The 18,539-nt window shown below is 46.8% G+C and overlaps 1 protein-coding gene across 1 annotated transcript in view; it reads right to left on the minus strand.

Moving 5' to 3' along the window:
* Positions 1-18,539, minus strand: part of LOC115481467 (neuron navigator 1-like) — a 161,035-nt gene that overhangs the window by 34,392 nt on the left and 108,104 nt on the right. The window contains exons 9-14 of the mRNA XM_030220610.1: positions 16,690-16,742; positions 14,687-14,764; positions 10,423-10,506; positions 9,341-9,452; positions 7,598-7,719; positions 946-1,130 (exon numbers count right to left, since the gene is read on the minus strand). Coding sequence (XP_030076470.1) covers positions 946-1,130; positions 7,598-7,719; positions 9,341-9,452; positions 10,423-10,506; positions 14,687-14,764; positions 16,690-16,742 — 634 coding nt within the window. The remainder of the gene's footprint in view (positions 1-945; positions 1,131-7,597; positions 7,720-9,340; positions 9,453-10,422; positions 10,507-14,686; positions 14,765-16,689; positions 16,743-18,539) is intronic.

Genomic DNA, 18,539 nt, shown 5'->3' on the forward strand with positions numbered 1-18,539 from the left:
ATGCAAATGCATGCAAAACAGGGCTCTTAGCACAAGTAGCATACAAATTCATGCTATACCTATTCATCCCCAATGATCAGCGACCAGCACGCTAAGGACTGGCTCGCTGGCCGCGGCAAACCCTACACCAGCTTGGAGCTGGTGTTAGGATTTGCAGACCATTGGGGAGGAATAGTGAGCCTTGTCCAACATACATTTGCATGCTAGCAGGCCCCTATTCCCCCCAATGCAGCAGCAGCCCCCCCCCTGCAGAAACCCCCCCCCGACCCCCCCCCCCCCCCCCAGTGACAGGGGGCTAGAGGTCTGTTGGACCTCAGGTCCCACCGACACAGGTCTCCAGCCTCCCATAACCCCCCCAGCATCCCATCAGATGTCCCTGGTGGCCCAGTGGGCCGTTGGTCAATCCCCCCCCCCCCCCACTTGATGGTCTAGCGGCCCTTCCCCACCCCCTACCTTCAGTTTCTCCTTTATATGGTATGAAGCCCTGCCCAGTGCATCCCATCGAGGCGGCCACCTCCCTCCTCCAACTGAAGGTAGGGGGGTGGGGAACGGCCGCTAGACCACCAGATGGAGGGGATTGACCCGCAGCCCACTGAGCCACCAGGAACATCTGAGGGGATGATGGGGGGGGGTTAGGGGGGCTAGAGACCCCCCGGACCTCCAGCCCCTGTTTCGTTTGGCTCAGGGTGTATGTAATTGGGGTCTGGTGGTCCCATGGACCTCCAGCCCCTGTGATTGACAGGTTTGGGCTTTTGACATAACCCTCCCACACTTCTACCCTATGATCAGAGAGAATAGCGTGCTTAAATTTGCATGCAATTATCTCTGATCATAGGGTTGGTAAAGCCCCGCGCTGTTCTAGCGCTATTTTTAGAGCACTGTTTGGAACACCGCGGGGCTTTTGATCATCTCTACCCTTCAGGGCATTTCTTATTTCTTACTCACACAGAAGAGGAGTTGGAGGACTTTATGGAAGGGGAGGTATTTCCAGGTTCGGCAGTGCTATGTTGCAGTTTTGGAGATGATGGGGCAGAGGAATCAGGTGTGGCAATCTCCTCGATATCAGAGTAGGATGAGGCAGGCTTTGGACCTTTCTTGATGCTGAAGGCTTTGTTGAATGAACTTCTTAACTAAAAAAATAAAAATAATATATAAAACATTTTGATTGTGAGACCTTCAGTAGATCTACCAGGATCTTATATCTGTGATCAGAATCACCTGAAGTTCTAAGCAAATCTTAAGGTTCTAAATGAGGCAGAATTTCACCACAGACTGATCTAGGACTCTTCCACTCACCACAGGGCTCTGTGTTGGATTAACACATGTTTAGAGGCTAATGAAACACAGCTCTAAATCCCAAGTAAAATCAGGGTTGATGCCTACTGAGATGACATGTGATGGATTTGCCCCCAAACACCTGGGAGACGCATCTTAATCTTTAAACAAAATATTCTTTTCTTGGGTTCTCCTCCACTTCTTCTTTCAAAGACAGAATATGGAGACATATTTTGTCCCCCCCCCCCCCCCCTCAGGAGTCACAGAGCCAGGAACAGCCGGGGCCAGGGAAGAGCAAGACAGTCATGAAGTACCCAAAGCTTCTCTACATTATGTCTGCCCAAAACTGCTATACCAAGACTCTACCCAACACAAAATGAAGCACTAGCAATAGTTATGCACGCATGTAAATACAAAATTAAAAGAATTGCAGACCACTAGGAATATCTCCCAAATGTGATGCTCAGGGAACCCCGCCAATCAGGACATCAGAACAAACCATTTGCATATAAAGAATACGCTTTGTATCTGTACAAGCCAGCTTGCTCACTAATGACCCACTTTTTAGGTTAATCTAACTCTTCCTTTCTTATTTCAGTTTGGAAGTTCTGGATATATTACCTCTCACTTCCTGTCTCACTGGTAGCATGCACAGGTCACAGCTATTTTGGCTTGCTTATTTACACACAAAATTAAATTTGAACGCAGTGGCTAAACCTTCTGGACAAATAATATATAAAACGCAGATATTCAAAATATTGTCTACACTCCTTTTCAGATTTTTTTTTCTGTTTAGTTTTCACAGAACCATTTTTAACTGTTTATATTACGCATGCTATGTTTTTTTTCTCTGATCTCGTATTTTTCACATGTTCATTTTAACTGCACGGTGATCGCCATATTGACCGACAGTAGAAGGGAAATTCATGGTGTTATGTACCTATTTGATCAAGTTTATAGTTCTGTATGAAGACTTTTCCTTGAAGTAGCCCAAACAGTGGGGTGAACTAGATGCCCAGGGTTGGACAGCTTCTTTGGATTATATAGTGGACTCTCTATGGAATCTCTTCAGTGGTTTTCAGAACTGAACTTTACTATGGCGATGTTTGGAAAAGCGTGTGGTTACTATGCTTGAAACCAGCATGCACCCAAACCTGGCCTGAGCCCTTAACGCCACCCATTGATCTAGCAAGTAAAAGCTCACGTAATACATCGGCGCGCGTCAAGTGCCGATTACCGCTGGAACCGGCGTGCGTAGGAGGAAATAAATAAATAATTCATCCACGCATTATGGGCGTGCGCCAAATCTGAAATTACCGCCAGGAGGGCACGCTGGCCTGGCGAGTCTCATTTGGGTGCGTGCTGCACACGCGTAGACCCTACCGCGGCTTAGTAAAACAGCCCCTTATTTTTTCATTTTTTGATAATTAAAATGTTGAGTAACAAAGCAAAACAGCTATTACTGTCAACTCTGGTAAGAGGCTAAGGTGGGGGGGGGGGGGGGGGGGGAATTCATCAAGATGTGGTAAAAGTTCACCTTTTACCGTACCTTGCTCTCCCCCCGTGGAATTCGGCAACCTGTGGAATTCCGCTACCGCCCTCTGCAAAAACATAAAACTTATTTTTCGACACATAGTTTGCGAATGTACATTGCAAAATTACTGCAGGATGCCTTAGTTTGTCTTGCGGGAAGCCCTTTTAAGCTGTACTGCTAGTGTTTACTGCAGCTTAGTAAAAGGACCCCTATGTGGGATGGGCTTTTTTTTTTTTTTTTTCGTTTTAATGAGCACATTTTTACCAAAAAGAACTTTGCTTATATAGATCTCATATGAGTAAATTACAGGTGGTAAAAGCTTAAGAAGTTTAGGGCCCTATTAACTAAGGTACGTTAGTGTTTTTTAACGCGCCTACAATTAGCGAACACGCTGTGTTGGCGCCTATAAAAATATTGTAGGTGCGTACGCGGTTAATGCACATTAAAAATGCTATCGCGCCTATAACGCGATTTAGTAAACTGGGCCCTTAGTGGTTTAAAATGAACATGTGAAAAATACATAATAGAAAAAATATAGCACAAGTAATATAAATGGTTAATAATTGTTTTGTGAAAAATTTTAAAAATCTCGAATGTGCAGAAAATGTTTTGAATGTCTGTTGTTGTTTTTTTTTTTTTAATATATATGGTTTGCTGATCTTTTTTTCACAGAATAAATAGATTCTTCGTTGTTTTTGAATCTTACGGACTAGACCCCAGCGTGGGTAGCGTGGATTTTCAATTCAGGTGTATAAGATCCAATTTAGCTACTCTGACGCCCTGCCCTGCAGGGGAGGGGGGTTCTCTGAAGACCAGAGCTGAGGAAATGTACTGCAGACCTAATTATGGAGGAATGACCCATGGTCGGTGACATGAGTGAGCCATAAAGTTTCTGTGGAACATTCCGTGAGTGATCCCGTGGCACAATCACTGAGCACAAAACACTGACTGCCAGTTGTCCTGTGATTACAAAGAAAGGGATATCACTTTCAAAATGCTATTGTGTGTTATCCTGCGACATAATCGCAGGCTCTCACTTTAGTAAGCCCGCTGTGGCATATTTCTTGTGCAGGATAACCCCAGTCTCTTTGAAGCTGACTCATGACACACCTCTGGTCCTAGCGTGGGTGTGACATTTCTCTAAACAGCCTTGCCTTCATGGCCATTAGTGAGCGTGGGATGGACATGATGGTTAGTTTCATGAGCACTGGCCAGAATGGCGGACAGACCCATCACTCGGTGAGAAGAGAGGAGGGGGTGAAAAATACAACAGGAGGAGAAGGAAGAGGACATTGGGGAAATTAGCACAGTACTTACCTCATAAACCTGGAAAAAAAGGTTTTGGTCAGCGTAGGGAGGGAAACAAACAAAAGCAACACTTAATCACATTTCACCTCATCACAAAAAGAAATTTGTTTGCAACAGATCTGTAAATCAACCAGAACAGGACAAAGTGAAGCCACCTTCCATCAGGTATGGGAGACACAGCAGGAACAGATACAGAATAAGGACAGTACGTGGCACAGTAACGCAGAGACACATCATGCATGACCGTTGATCACAGTCCGAGATCTTGGCTACAAAACCCAGCCCTTACTTTCCTGGCAGATAAGAACTGTAAGGCTTGTCCAGTCTGCCTAAGCACTTTCCCTGGGTAATGTCAATCAAATCTAGTGTGTCTCACGTTCTCATAGCTAAGGATCTTTGTGCTCATCTCAGGCTCTCTCAAACCTAGTTTTTTGGCTCTACCACCCGCCCAGGAGCCCAGTCCATGCATCCACCCCATTTTTAATATTTTCTGGTGTTACTCCTGAGTTGGCACCTTTCTGAGCCTCATAGCAAAATCTCCTATTTATACAGCCTAATTTCCTCTGGAAAAGGTAGTCTCTTGAACACTGTAGCACTGAGGTATTTGAATGCCTCTGTTTTCCCCTTCTCTCTCTAGGGTCCTACATCTTAGTACATATTTAGTGTTAAGGTTATGGGCAAGGTACAGCTTGATTCCTGGTATCTGCTACTACTGTTTATCCAGGCTACTTTTCCCCCTCGTTACAACACTACATTCTGCCAGCCAGCACCATCATCATCTCACTGAACTAGGTGGCTCAGAGAAAATAAAGACATGTGTCTTGTGGCTGAGCTGCTGTGGACGAAGCCGTGGACACAGCCTCCACAGCAGAAGGAGCATCAGCTGGAGCAGCACCGGAGAAAGTACAATGGTAGAATTTCGAAGCAGAGGCTGACAAGAACATAAGATGTTCAATACTAGATCAAACCAAAAGTCCATCAATCCCAATATTCTAATAGTGGCTAATCTAGGTCACAAGTACTCAGGGCTTTTTTTGAGGGGGTACTGAGTACCGGCACCTTTTCCATTGTCTGCTAAAATTGACCCAGGGACCCCAAATTTTAATGGAAGAGCTTAGGCTCTACACACCAATGCTGCCTTGTTATAGATTCTGTGACTGGTTCCAGGGGGCCTGGCTCTTGGGGGGTGGGTCCCACAGTGATCACCCCACCCCTGAAGGGTGACCTGGCTTTTGAGTACCGGCACCTTTTTTGCTAGACAAAACGCACTGCAAGTACTTGGCACAACACCAAAGATTAGATCCATTCCTTATTGTTCACATCCACCATCAACATGACTAATAATGGTTTATGGACTCTTCTCACAAAAATCACTGCAACGCAAAGGTTGAAATGATCCTCTAAAAAAACAACTCAACAATCCTTCCGACACGGCTGGTTCAAGAGTTTCATCACATACCTTCACCCCTCTGTGCAATAACTGGTTCAGGATGATCTCCCTCCCATTTTTTTTTTTAACCAATACACATGGAGGATATTGGGCAGTGGTCAATCTGAAAGCTCAATGGTGGATAGAGGTAGCTGGTATTTTTATTATTTCATGGCAATACCCTGAATTTTTTGTTTTGTTTTGTTTTAGCCTGTGACATGGCAAAAAAGTGCAGAAGTGGTTCAGAGGCTGGTGCTCCTCCCCCTTTTCCAGAGAGCAAAAGGGGTCAGATTCTGATAGCACTCATGCCCAGACGCTCAAAACTCTGCTGCTGTTCCGAACAGTGCTAGAGAATACCGCCGGATCAGCATGGCTCAGCAGCTCCCTCATGCTCAACGCTAATGACATGCAAATTTAAGTGCGGTCATAGCGTTGAGCTTGAGGGACAACTGCGGGAGGATTGTGCCTGGGTATGCACTCAAGAACTGTGCCCAGGATACACCGGGCAGGGCAGAGTGCCGCCATTTTGAGAAGCCCAGCAGGAGGAGGGAGTTCTAGTCTTTCCTCCTTTCTTTGAGGAAGAAGGGGGTTGGGGGGCTGACGGTAAACCACTAGGGCTAGCCCTTTGGGGGGGGGGGCGTGTCGGGGTCCCACTGGACAACCAGGATGTTATTTAGTTTTTGAGGGGAGGGGCTTTATGTCCACTGGAGCACCAGGTCCTCACGTCTTCGGGGGGGGGGGGGGAGGATCTGGGGTCCACTGGACCACCAGGGATGGAAGTCTTTGGGGTAGGGGGGTCTGGGGTCCACTGGACCACTAAGGATGGAAGTGTTTGGGGTGAGGGATCCACTGCCACCAGGGATGGAAGTCTTTGGGGGTGGAGGGGGTCTGGGGTCCACTGACCCACCAGGGATGGAAGTCTTTGGGGTGGGGGTGTCTGGGGTCCACTAGCCCACCGGTCTCCCTATTCCTCTCCTGCTTGGCAGAACCCTAACGCCATCTCCGAGCTGGCATAGGGTTTGCTGCGGGAGGAGCCTCCTTGTTTGGTGCGCTGCCCACCAAGCGTTGGGGAGGAATAGGTAATGACCAGCTTAGCGTGCATTTACATGATTTTTCACACACTCACTGGCTCTGAGCATTTCGCAGGAGCAAATGCGAGCGCTAATGGCTTCTAGCACCTGCATTTGCTCCTGAGCATCAGGGCCTCAGATTCCAAGATGCTGTCACATAGCTAATATTCTTTTCAAAAAATAAAGCAGCAGAACTGAATCTTTGTACACAAAGTATCAGCCGGCCTCTCTCTTAGCTCCATCCCACCCTCTCTCCTATCTGCTTACCTTTTTGATTGCCTTTTTGCACTTTTCAAAATAGGAGGAGTGTGGAAGCCCTTCACTGTCACTTTGGTCTGTATTTTCAGAAACTTCCAAACTCTAGTTTCTAGGATGTGGTGCAGTGGTTAGAGCACAGGTCTTGTAATCAGAAGATTGCTGGTTCAAATCCCACTATTACTATTGTTTCCTTTAGACTGTAAGCTCTCTTGAGCAGGGACTGTCCTTCCCCACGTTAAACTTGTACAGCGCTGAGTAACCCTGGCAGCGCTATAGAAATGCTAAGTAGTAGTAGTAGGATGTGATGGATGCAAGGAAGCAGGTAGGAGACAGATATCCATAAGGGGGCTTCAATGACTGAGCCCATCCTTTTTTTCTTGGGCCAGGCTCTTCAGGGGTTTTATCTAAGCATGGCTGGATAAGAGATTTTGGTGGAGTATACAATGGAGGTTCTGACAGAAATACAGAACAGAGGAACGAGGAGGGGTTTACACAGTAGTCACTGATTGGGGGTGGGGGTGGGGATTGCTTCAGTTTCTTTGGAAAACTAATGACTAGAAAGTTCTAATAGGAATCATAACAACACATTCACAAAGTTTCCTACCAAACGACCAATGAAAAAAAATGAAAACCTGCCATGAACGCACCGGCAGGATAAGCAAATGCTGTCTGGGATGATATAAGGGCTGGAGATCTCCCCACTCCTGACCACCCTGGACTTACCCAGCTCTTTTTCTTCTTCTTTTTGGCGTCTGCGTCCTTGCCGCTGCCGCCGCTGGAGTGACTGGTGATGCTGTTCAGGCTGGAGATGCTGTCAGACGAATTTTGCCTCTTGATTCGCAGTTCTGTGGCACAAAGGAAAGAGGGGAAAAGGCTGAAGGACATCCCCAGGATGGTGGAATAGATGATGCTAAACCTTTTCATGCACAGACTAGATGGTAAGTAGGAAAAGGTGTACAGAAGAAATAACTCAGGATGCAGCAACTACTCAACAGAAAAATTGACTCTCAGGCCAGTCAGATAGCTCAAAGGCAGTGCTGCCATGTGGAGAAACTTGGATTTGTTTCTTAGACTCAGCCTCTGTGCTATCTAGTTGGTAGGATACTGGGCTGTTGCACTCACAACACCCAAGATTGGAAGGAGGAGCAGCTAGTACTCAAGGCTGATTTTCAGGAGTATCATACTAGGTTCGGAAAGGAGCCAGCGTCTTTATAATCCTCCTGAGACCTGTCTCCCTGATGGCTGAATTACAGTAGAAGGAGAGGTAGGGAGTAAAAATGGTGGAATGTTCCCAGGTAGTTGTGACCGAAGGCTCAGTGTGCCACAGCCCCAGAAGGGGGTGGGTTCCAACTGAGCTGAAAGCTTCCAGGTGTACATGAACAAAATAACAATGATCTGGTCAATAGTCAGCTGGCAGTGGTCAGTTTTTATCAAATGTTGACAGTGGCTGGCTAAATTGGGTCTGGATACTCAATGTCGGACCATGTCTGGGCACCAGCATTACATATCCAGGTATGACTGGATATATCTTGGGTGCCACATCTTATGCAGATACCAGTCAATATATTTAGCCAGGACCCACATAAGACACTTATACAGGTCCCAGCTGAATACAGGCCAAGACCAGCATGAGGATATCAGGTGTCCCCCCTCCCCCCGACCTGATCCCCTGCCCAACCAAAGATATCCCCAAATATGGCCTACCTGACCATCCCTGATCGTCCAGTGGTTGTACCACACAACTGCCACTAGACATCACAGCAGCTATTTTCCTGTTGGAGCCACTAGGAATAGAAGTGAGTGGGGTTCACTCCTGCCCACCAGGTGGGGCCTACTGGAATGTGTGATATGTGTGTGTGGGGAGATAGAAAGGCTGCTTGACTGGTTCAGGGGGTTCAAGAGAGGGAATTGGGATATGTGGGGGGGGGGGGGGGTGCTTGAGTGGTTCAGAAGACGTCAAGAGGGGAGATTGGGTCATGTGGGGGAGATACTTGACTTGTTTAGGAGGGGATAGGGTCATAGGCAAGGGAAAGAAAAGAACAAGGCGAGGTACATGCCAGTAGCCAGAAGCTCTGCGGACACTGGCTGATATTTTGTGCTGGCACCCACATAGCTGAGCAGGTACAGTTAGAACTATCTTCCCACTTAGCTAAGCGTGCACTGGCTCTGAATATTGTCAGCGCCCCTAACTACCTACTCCTCCCCAACTCTGTCCCCTTAACACCCCTCTCTTGCCCAGTATCAAGATGGCTGGTTAGTGCCAATGTTCACTGAATATCGGGAGCCGGCCCACTGAGAGCAATTTAAATGGGCAGGAGCCTATTCTGCCTGCTGAAATCACGTTTGAATATTGGGCCTGATATTAATAATCTAACTGCACATCACATAGTGTACGTTAATCACAAGAACACAAAGCATTTTCTGCATTTATTCTGCAACTCTAATAAGATGTAGCTAGAAATTCACCTCTCGGTGCATTGTCAGCTGAGTTCAAAGCTCCCTGGATGACTGCATGGGCCTCTGCATTCTTTGTCTTCAGGAAATCGATGGTCTCTCGTAGGTCATTCAGCTCAGAGTCCTAAAGATAAAGGAAATGAACAGAGGTGAGGCATATTCTGGCCTGAAAGGACACAGGGGCACTGGGGTCCACAAGCTGATGTAGGAACACTACTATAGAATGTTTGTACGTTTGGGTAGCTTGCCAGGTGCCCTTGACCTGGATTGGTCGCTGTCGGGGACAAGATGCTGGGTCTTTTCCCAGTATGGCATTACTTATGTACTTATTACATTTATATTAGAGGGATTATTTGCATATGGTGTGACGGAGTAACCAATGGTGGCACCACTTGACTAAAGCTAATTAGAGTGAAAGTGTCGTGCATCTTTGGCCGAATAAGACTGCTATCAATAAGAGAGAAGTAAATGAAACCTGCATTCAAGGTATTAAAAGCTGTAAAGCCAGCACCGGTACTCCCTGGGAAGATGCTTGAAGTCTTCCGAGAATAAAGCATTTCGTCAATGAAAGTGTCCAAGAAGGCAGGTTGGCAAAAGCTAGGGTTTTCTCAGTCCCAGATCTTGAGCTATAGAATGTTCTCCCACAAAGGTGGTCGGTGACTTAGATTTGGGGGAGGCTAAAATGGGGTGGGGCTAATGCAGGGTGAGATGGGATGTGGCATGACTAATTTAAATCTTTGAGGTCATGACCTATGTGCCTGTGGAGGCACTTCTGTCTCTTCCCCTCACGTCCGGCACGCTCCTTTTAGTGAAACTGAGCATGCTCAATTTCACTAAAAAGGAGCGTGCCCGATGTGAGGGGAAGAGAGAGCAGGACAGGCAATGCGACGGCGCCGCAGACCAGCACTAGACGAAGTCTCCAGTTGGTGGGGTTTGGGGACCCCCATCAGCCAACCAGGGGCACAGAGTAAATTTGGAGGCCCACCATTGCTTACAAGGCACAGAGTGCAGATCAAGCCCATATGGGTATTTCACGCAGCTGATGAGAACAATTAGTAAAATTTACTAGAGAACCCCCCCAGCCTTCCCCTCACCTTAGCCTCTGCTGTTTCTGCCAGGTGCCTGAGGCGACTCGTCATGTTCACCAGGCTCTGTTCGAAGGCTGCCACCAAGTTGGCCTAAAACAAAAATGACAATTGGAAAAAGACAGTCAGAGTAGCATCTCAAGCAAAAGTGATTTTGTGCTCCGAATCAAGAGTGACATGCCGCACAGTGGAGGCTCTGTATGTTCTACCAAAGAACACTTTAAATTAGGAGTCTCGAACCCTGATCTTCAAAACGGGCTTTCAGAATATCCCTAATGAGTATGCAAGAGAGAGATTTACATATAATAAAGTCAGTAAGAATGCAAATCTCTCTCACATATTCTTCAAGATCAGGGTTCGAGACTCCTAATTTAATGATGTTTTGACTTTGACTTTGTCTTCCCATAACTCTTCACAATGTAACCCATAATCGTACTGTAACAAATTGTATTTCCATCATTCACAATGTATTGTAAGCCACACTGAGCCCGCAAATAGGTGGGAAAATGTGGGATACAAATGCAATAAATAAATAAAGGAACGTTTTGATAATTGACTCAAAACAAGGACAGCGTCGGACATCATCCGTTTGGTATTGTTTGTTGTTTGTCATATGTTTTGTATTTTTTCAATTTTTGTATTGGTTATTGTATTTATTTGAATAAGTTGGATGATGATATATGCAAATTGAATAATGTATGAGTAGTTTATTATTAGAAACGAGGAAAATCAAGATATATTAGCCACAATATTAGGATATGTCAAATTACCCCTTGCAATTTTGTAGTCACATATTCTTTAGGGACATCCTGAAAACCCAACTGGTTTGTGGCTCGAGGACTGGAGTTTGAAACCCCTCTTTTACAATCTTTACCAGAGCAACATCCCAAGCAGATGTTCTGGGCTCTTTCCCAGAACAGCTTCAAGAATGCAGAACAAGTTGGACAAAGATGATTCCACCACACTCCCTGGAAGCACATTTCTAGCCAGAGAAGTGAGCACAAGCCACGTCGTAGCGGAACAAAATTCTGAGCAGTATCCTGAGAAGAAAATGTTCCAAAAGACATTCAGGGGCGCTTTTACCAAGCCGCGTAGGCACCTACGCGCGCCAAAATGGAGTTGCCGCCTGGCTACCGTATGACCCTCGCGGTAATTTCATTTTTGGCACGCATCCGCTACGTGCGTCTGAAATTTTTATTTTCGGGCGTGCGTAGCGGACGCGCATTAAGTGGCTTTCTGTGTGCCTATGTTATTATTGCACGGTTAGCGTTGGTCTTCAGTAATTTTTGGAAGGTTGTTAGGTCATGCATTGTTTTTATGACATTTGGTAGTGCGTTCCGTAGTTGCGTGCTGATGTAGGAGAAGCTTTATGCATATACTGATTTTTAGTTAAGTCCTTTATTCATTTATTGCATTTGTATCCCACATTTTCGCAGGCTCAATGTGGCTTACATATTACCGTTATCAGCTTTAGTCGATTTTGGTCTGAACATAGTGGGAGCCAGTGTAGTTTTTCTCTTAGGGGTTTGGCGCTTTCGTATTTCGCTTTTCCAAATATGAGTCTGGCTGCCGTGTTTTGGGCAGTTTGGAGTTTCTTAATGATTTGTTCTTTGCATCCGGCGTAAATGGCATTACAGTAATCCAGGTGGCTTAGCACCATTGACTGTACCTTAACATTGGTAACCTTGACTACATCATATACCTTCTGTCCACACAAATGCAGTATGTCAGCTCTTTTGAGTCATGAATATTCTAATCATGTGAACTGTCTGATAGGTAGGGGTAGAGGGTGTTAGAGAGGTGGTGATATTAAGAGGTGTCCCTTCCCTCCCACAAGATTTTTATTTCATGGTCAAGGTGGCTCAGAACCAGGGGCGTAGCCATATTTCGGCGGGAGGGGGGTCCAGATCCCGAGGAGAGGGGGCACATTTTAGCCCCCCCCCCAGTGCCACTGACCCCCACCACCACTATCGACCCCTCCCGCCATTGCCGACCCCCCCCCCCCGCCAATTTTGACGACCCTCTCGACCCCCCCTCCCGCCATCAACCCTCCCCCACCGTCGCCTACCTTTGCTGGCGGGGGACCCCAAGCCCCGCCAACCGAGGAGGTCCTCTTCTTCCTGCGAAGGCTTCGTTCTGTTTCTGATGTCATGCACGTTGTACGTGCAGGACGTCAGAATCACAGGAACAGAACGAAGCCTTGCGCCGGAAGAACAGGACCTCGCTGGCTGATCTGCAAGGCTTCGTTCTGTTTCTTTCAGTCTGACGTCCGAAACAGAACGAAGCCTTCGCGGGAAGAAGAGGACCTCCTCGGCTGGCGGAGATTGGGGTCCCCCGCCAGCAAAGGTAGCCCAGGGAGACGGTGGGGGGAGGGTTGGCGGTGGGAGACGGGGATTGAGAGGATCGTCAGCAGGGGGGTCCAGGGCCAAATCTACGGGGGCCCTGGCCCCCCATGGCCCCACGTAGCTATGCCACTGCTCAGAACTGATTTTCAGTGCTAGAGTCCTAACAAATTTACCTAAACTTAGGTGATCCAATAGCAAGCTTGTCTAAGATCCTAAGGGGTCCTTTTACTAAGCGGCAATAAGCCCACCGCAGGCTTATCATATGCCAATCTGGAGCTACCACTGGCCCAACGCAGGCGCCAGTGGTCCCTCCATCCCCAGCATGCAACATTTCCGGCACTAGAGTAAATATTCAAAAAATATTTCCACAGGGGGTTACCCGGCGGTAATTGGGCAGCGCCTCGAATTACCCGATTACTGCTGGGTTAGCGGGGAGCCCAGTGCTTCCTCCTGCATGGTCATGCGGTATGAGCAATCTTACCGCACAGCCTTGTCTTTTTTCGGAATTTTTAATCAATGCAGTAAAAAGGGCCTCGGCACGCGGCGAAAACGGCCCCTGCTGTTAGCGTAGGGCCGTTTTTACCAGAGCTTAGTAAAAGGGCCCCTAAGTTTCACAGAAAATCTTCCTAAATTTAGCCATCAATTCTGTAATATTTAAAATAATTTTTTTTTAAGTTTAAGATATCACAAATGTTTCTGGGAAAAAGTGACTAAAGTAGCAGATCCAAAATGTTGAGAGAAGCTGATTTTTTTTGTGTCAGGGGTCCACAAGCAGCCTCAAAAAGTTACGTTTGAACTTCTGTAACTTTATTTATTTTATTTCACATAAAAGGATGGGATTTGGACGTATTACAAATTCTTTGCTCTAACAGAATTCATTAAAACCTCATTTTATGGTTCCGAATCTGGCCGTCATAAAACTTCTTTAATTATGAAGAGACTCGAGAATACTTTCACAAAATAAAAGTAAATTTTTGTTGTTGATCACTGGTATGTATTTTCTCTCTTCTGTTTCTTGGCACTAGATAATTTTATTCTTTCTCTCTTTCTCACTACCTTTCACCTATGTCCTCCCCAGCCTGTCTCTCTCTTTTATCTGACCTGTCTCTTCCTGCCTTCCCCTTTCTTCCATTTGTCTCTACCAGAGTCTCTCTATGCTGCTCCATCACTGCTGACTCTCTCCACAACCATAAGGAAGGTGTTGCAAGCTCTTGCAGACCAGGAAAGAGAAAGAATATTCTCTGTCACCCTTCCACTTCCTTACAAAGAAAATATCTATCTTGGTTCTTCCAGGAAGGAACATTAGTGAGAGGTGGTTTAGAGGATGGCTGCTGTGTAACTTTTGTGCAAAGTGGTGAGAGCCAGGGGAGTAGGACATAGCTCTGTGTTGATTTGGTGCTTTAAGGGACCCTTTTACTAAGCCTCGTAGGCACCCGCGCGCGCCAATTTTGAGTTACCACGTGGCCCTTGCAGTAATTTCATTTTTGACATGCATCCGATACACGCAGCGGAAAATATTTTTATTTTCTGGCGCGCGAGCGCTAATCGGCATTTTATGTGCATAGACCACTTCCGCCTGGTTACCGCGGGAGACCTTACCACTAGGTCAACGGCTGGCGGTAAGGTCTCAGACCTAAAATGGATGAGCGGAAATTGTCATTTTGCCGCATGTCCATTTTTGGCAAAAATTCTAAAAAAAGCATTTTTTTACAGGTGCGCTGAAAAATGATTCTGCGTGTGCCCAAAACACGTGTCTACACTACCGCAGGCCGTTTTTCAGCGCACCTTAGTAAACGGCCCCTCAAGCATGTTAGAAACATATAACAGTGTACTGCTCTCCATCTCAAACATCTCTGTGGCAGCGAGACAGAAGAGAATTTCCACCTTGGGATGCCAAGTGTGAAACCTCCCCCATGCGCACGACTTACATTGGCTGACAGTTGGGTGGTTAAGGTAGCCACCTTCTCTTGCGACGACTCCAGCTCTCTCCGCAATTTACGAATTTGCTACAGGGAAGAAAATGCACATGTTGATGATTCACAGTTGTTTTTCCCAGTGGTGGGGGGGGGGGGGGGGGGAGCTAATGGCTGCTAATATAGAAGACATAAGAGAGAAATACACAGTACCTCCGACTGCATTCTTTCTTCAGCCTGAGAAGCGGAAAGGAGAGAGAGCGCGGTGCAGAGAAGAAAGAAGAAGGCAGCTGGTTACAAAGGAAAATATAGAGAAAAAGCACCAATCCCTGACCAATCCCTTTTGTTAGCTGAACACTGGGAAAAGTTAGAGCTTAGCAGTAGGGATGTGAACATGGCAAAAGTTTTCCGTTTGTTTTTTTTTCCTCAATTTTTGGTATTTAGTAATGTCCCTTCTCTCCCAAAAGATTTTCTTTTTCACCCTCAATGTACCTGCTTTGTTCCCAACAAAGGCATCTAAATTAAGGTGAACCAATAGAAGGCCTTGATGTAAGTCACTAAGTTTTGGCCTCCTAAGTTTAGAAGAATTTTAAGGCCAAAATGTAGGTTAACAAGCCTGGCAGAAAATTTCCCCAAATACAATCATCAAATTTGTCTGCCTAAGTGAACCATGCCTGCACTGTGCTCTTTAAAATTGCAGGCCTCAGTATTAAGACACCAGCAAAGCACAGAAGACAGAGCAGGCATATGAGTTCACAAAGGTGAACACAATGCCAGAGCTACTAAGGCAGCATGATCCTTGAGGAGAAACCCCACAGGTTCTGGAATAGTGGGAAGCTACGTAATGGAAGAAAGAGATTTTAAGTAACACCCCTGGCTCCACCCCACTCTGCCCCAGCCACGGCCCCAGCTGTGCCCCACTCTGTCCAGTCACACTCTCAGACCTGCCAGCTCCACCTTCTGGCTCCAATGCGAAGTGCAGTACAATTAAAATTCATGGGTATGAAAGAGAAACACATCTATCTGAACCACCCTGCTGGAGGGGCCACTCATTATATCAGGCAAACCTAGGGTTACCATATTTTGTCCCCCGAAAAGGACACATGCCCCGCCCCTTTCACACCCCACCCCTCCCCCTTTCACACCCTCGCTCCTGCCCCCTGTCACATTTCCCCTTCCCCCTGTCACACACCCCGCCACTCCCCCTCCCCGTCACCCCCCCTCCCCTTACCTTACTACTGCCCTGGTGGTCTAGTGACCTCTTTGGGGCAGGAAAGAGCTCCCTCTTTCCTGCCCGAAGCGCTGCCCTGCATGTATCCTTCCTGTTCGTGATCTCGGCACTGATTCAAAATGGCTGCCGAGAGTTGAAGTCTCACGAGGTCACGTCAACTCTCGGCGGCCATTATGAATCGGCACCGAGATCATGAACAGGAAGGATGCATGCAGGGCAGCGCTCCGGGCAGGAAACAGGGGGCTCTTTCCTCCCCCAAAGGCGGAAGAGGTCATTAGACCACCAGGGCAGTAGTAAGTAAGGGGAGGGGAGGCTAGCAATCTGCCCATTTGTCCGGATTTCTGGACAAACGGGCAGATTGGCAAAATCTGCCTGGTTGCGGTAACCCTAGACAAACCACTACCCCTGAAAGCAATTCCCACCCTGTCCCTTTCAAAGTGTCATCAGGGACAGAGGGGAAGAGGAGGAACCGGGCAGCAAAAGCAGCAGCCAACAATTGGTGAAATAATATGTAGCTCCATGACGTAAAGTTCAGGCTGAGCCAGTCTTGGTTTTACTCCCATGGCAGCTCTGGCTTTATCAATTCCTTATTTCTCTTAGAAAAACTAGAGCTGCCAGTCCAGACGTGTAATAGGACACATGAGGACTGAACCAGGCTGTTTCTTGGCTGTCACCCATGAGCACCCTTTGAAATGTGAACAAGATGACAATCCACATCCAAAGCCCTCCAGTACTTGACCAGAGGGGACAAAAAAAAGAGGTGGAGAAGGGCAGCAATCAGTCTTACCGAGGAATACGTGGAGGACGCACTGGACGCCAGAGACAGCACAGATCCATGAACTGGAAGAAAAGGAACACAAGAACATAGAAAGGAAGAAAGAGCAGATCAGCCTTCTGTCATCACAGCCTGTACTGGTGAGGGTGGAGCAGAAATCAGAGCTTCCCAGTGCTCATTACGCTCCTACACTCCGGGGCCATTTTACTAAGCCGTGTAGGCGCCTACGCACACGCCCAACGTTCATCAATTCAGAGTTACCACCCGGCTACCGCGTGGCCCGGGTGGTAATTTCGTTTTTTACGCACGCTAGAAAAATAATTTTTATTTTCCGGCGTGCAGCGGAAACCGGGCGGTAATCATCATTCTTTGCGTGTAGACCATTACCACCCGGTTAATGCGTGAAACCTTACCGCTAAGTGAACGGGTGGCGGTAAGGTCTCAGGCCCAAAATGGACACGTGCCAATTTTTATTTTGCCGCACGTCCATTTTCAGCCTCCCCCCCCCCAAAGGCCTTTTTTTCAGCTGTGCTAAAAAATGGACCTGCGCGCGTCCAATACACGTGACTACAGCAGCGCAGGCCATTTTTCGGCGCACCTTAGTAAAAGGACCCCTCTGTCACCAGCTAAGTAACACCAGTATATAAAATCATGAATAGTCAAACAAACTTTGTATGAAATGGATCAGGATAAGAAAGCCTAGAGTTTTGTTATATATTTATTTATAATTAATTGAAATAAATTTAAAATCAAATTCCAGCTCTTCAGAAAACCCACAACATTGCTGCCGCTCAACATTGATGGGCAAATGGGGGGTGACTGGGCGAAAGCTGGCTTGAAAAAAGAAAAAAAATTAAAATTAAAAAAGGGCAATTCTATAAATTAGTATCTAGGTTACAAAATAGCCCCACTAATTGGCGATTACGAGCATAAAGCGCTGGGCGCTATACTATAAGATCCATGCCAAAATCACTTAGGACTGCATTCAATAAATGCCACTCAAAATTCAGCTCTGAGAAAGACTAGCGCTGAACGGTATTCTATGACTGGCATTCCGGGATCGGCGCCCTTTACAGAATAGCACGCAGTGCCAGGATCCGCATTGAACTTTGGCTAAATCCTGGTGCGCAAGTAGGGCATGGATCCAGGCTATTCTATAACACTACATGCATTTTAAGGGAATGCCCTTGACCCACCCATGCTCCTCCCACAGCCACACACCTATTGCAGATCCGCCCGGAAACACTTAGGCGCTATTCTACAAATGGGCCTGTGTGTTTTCACACAGATCTGCCATTTCTGTCCCGTTCCGGCACCTTGCATCCATCAGAACGGTTTTTTGTACCGAAAATTCAGCATGGAAGTAGCACCTAACATTCAGCACTGTATACAGTAGTTATTCTACTGCAAGGGGGTATACATACGGGCAGGTCATGGGTGTGTCTCAGAGATAGGTGCACAACTTATAGAATTCTTCAAGTTATGCACACTTCAGGGCACGATTGGGTGCCAACAGTTACAACTGCTATTGACTTGGCGTAACTGTTGGTGTCAACCTTTAGGCAGACCAATGCCGACTCACCCTAGTGAAATCCCCGCACCCAGCAACACAGCATAACTAATGACCGTACTGGACAATTTATAATCTTCACTTCCTTCGACCCCATGATGCCTGATCCACACCTACCTCATCTGACCACAGTATAACTTTGTATCTGCTATCAACCGAATTGGCAAACGCCTCTACGGTACTATGTAAGCCACATTGAGCCTGCAAATAGTTGGGAAAATGTGGGGTACAAATGTAATAAATAAATAGTGTTTCATAATGGAATACTGGTGCCAAGATGCCATTAAAGAAC

The sequence above is a fragment of the Microcaecilia unicolor genome, chromosome 12 (genome assembly GCF_901765095.1).
Source record: "Microcaecilia unicolor chromosome 12, aMicUni1.1, whole genome shotgun sequence".
Taxonomy (NCBI): Eukaryota; Metazoa; Chordata; class Amphibia; order Gymnophiona; family Siphonopidae; genus Microcaecilia; species Microcaecilia unicolor.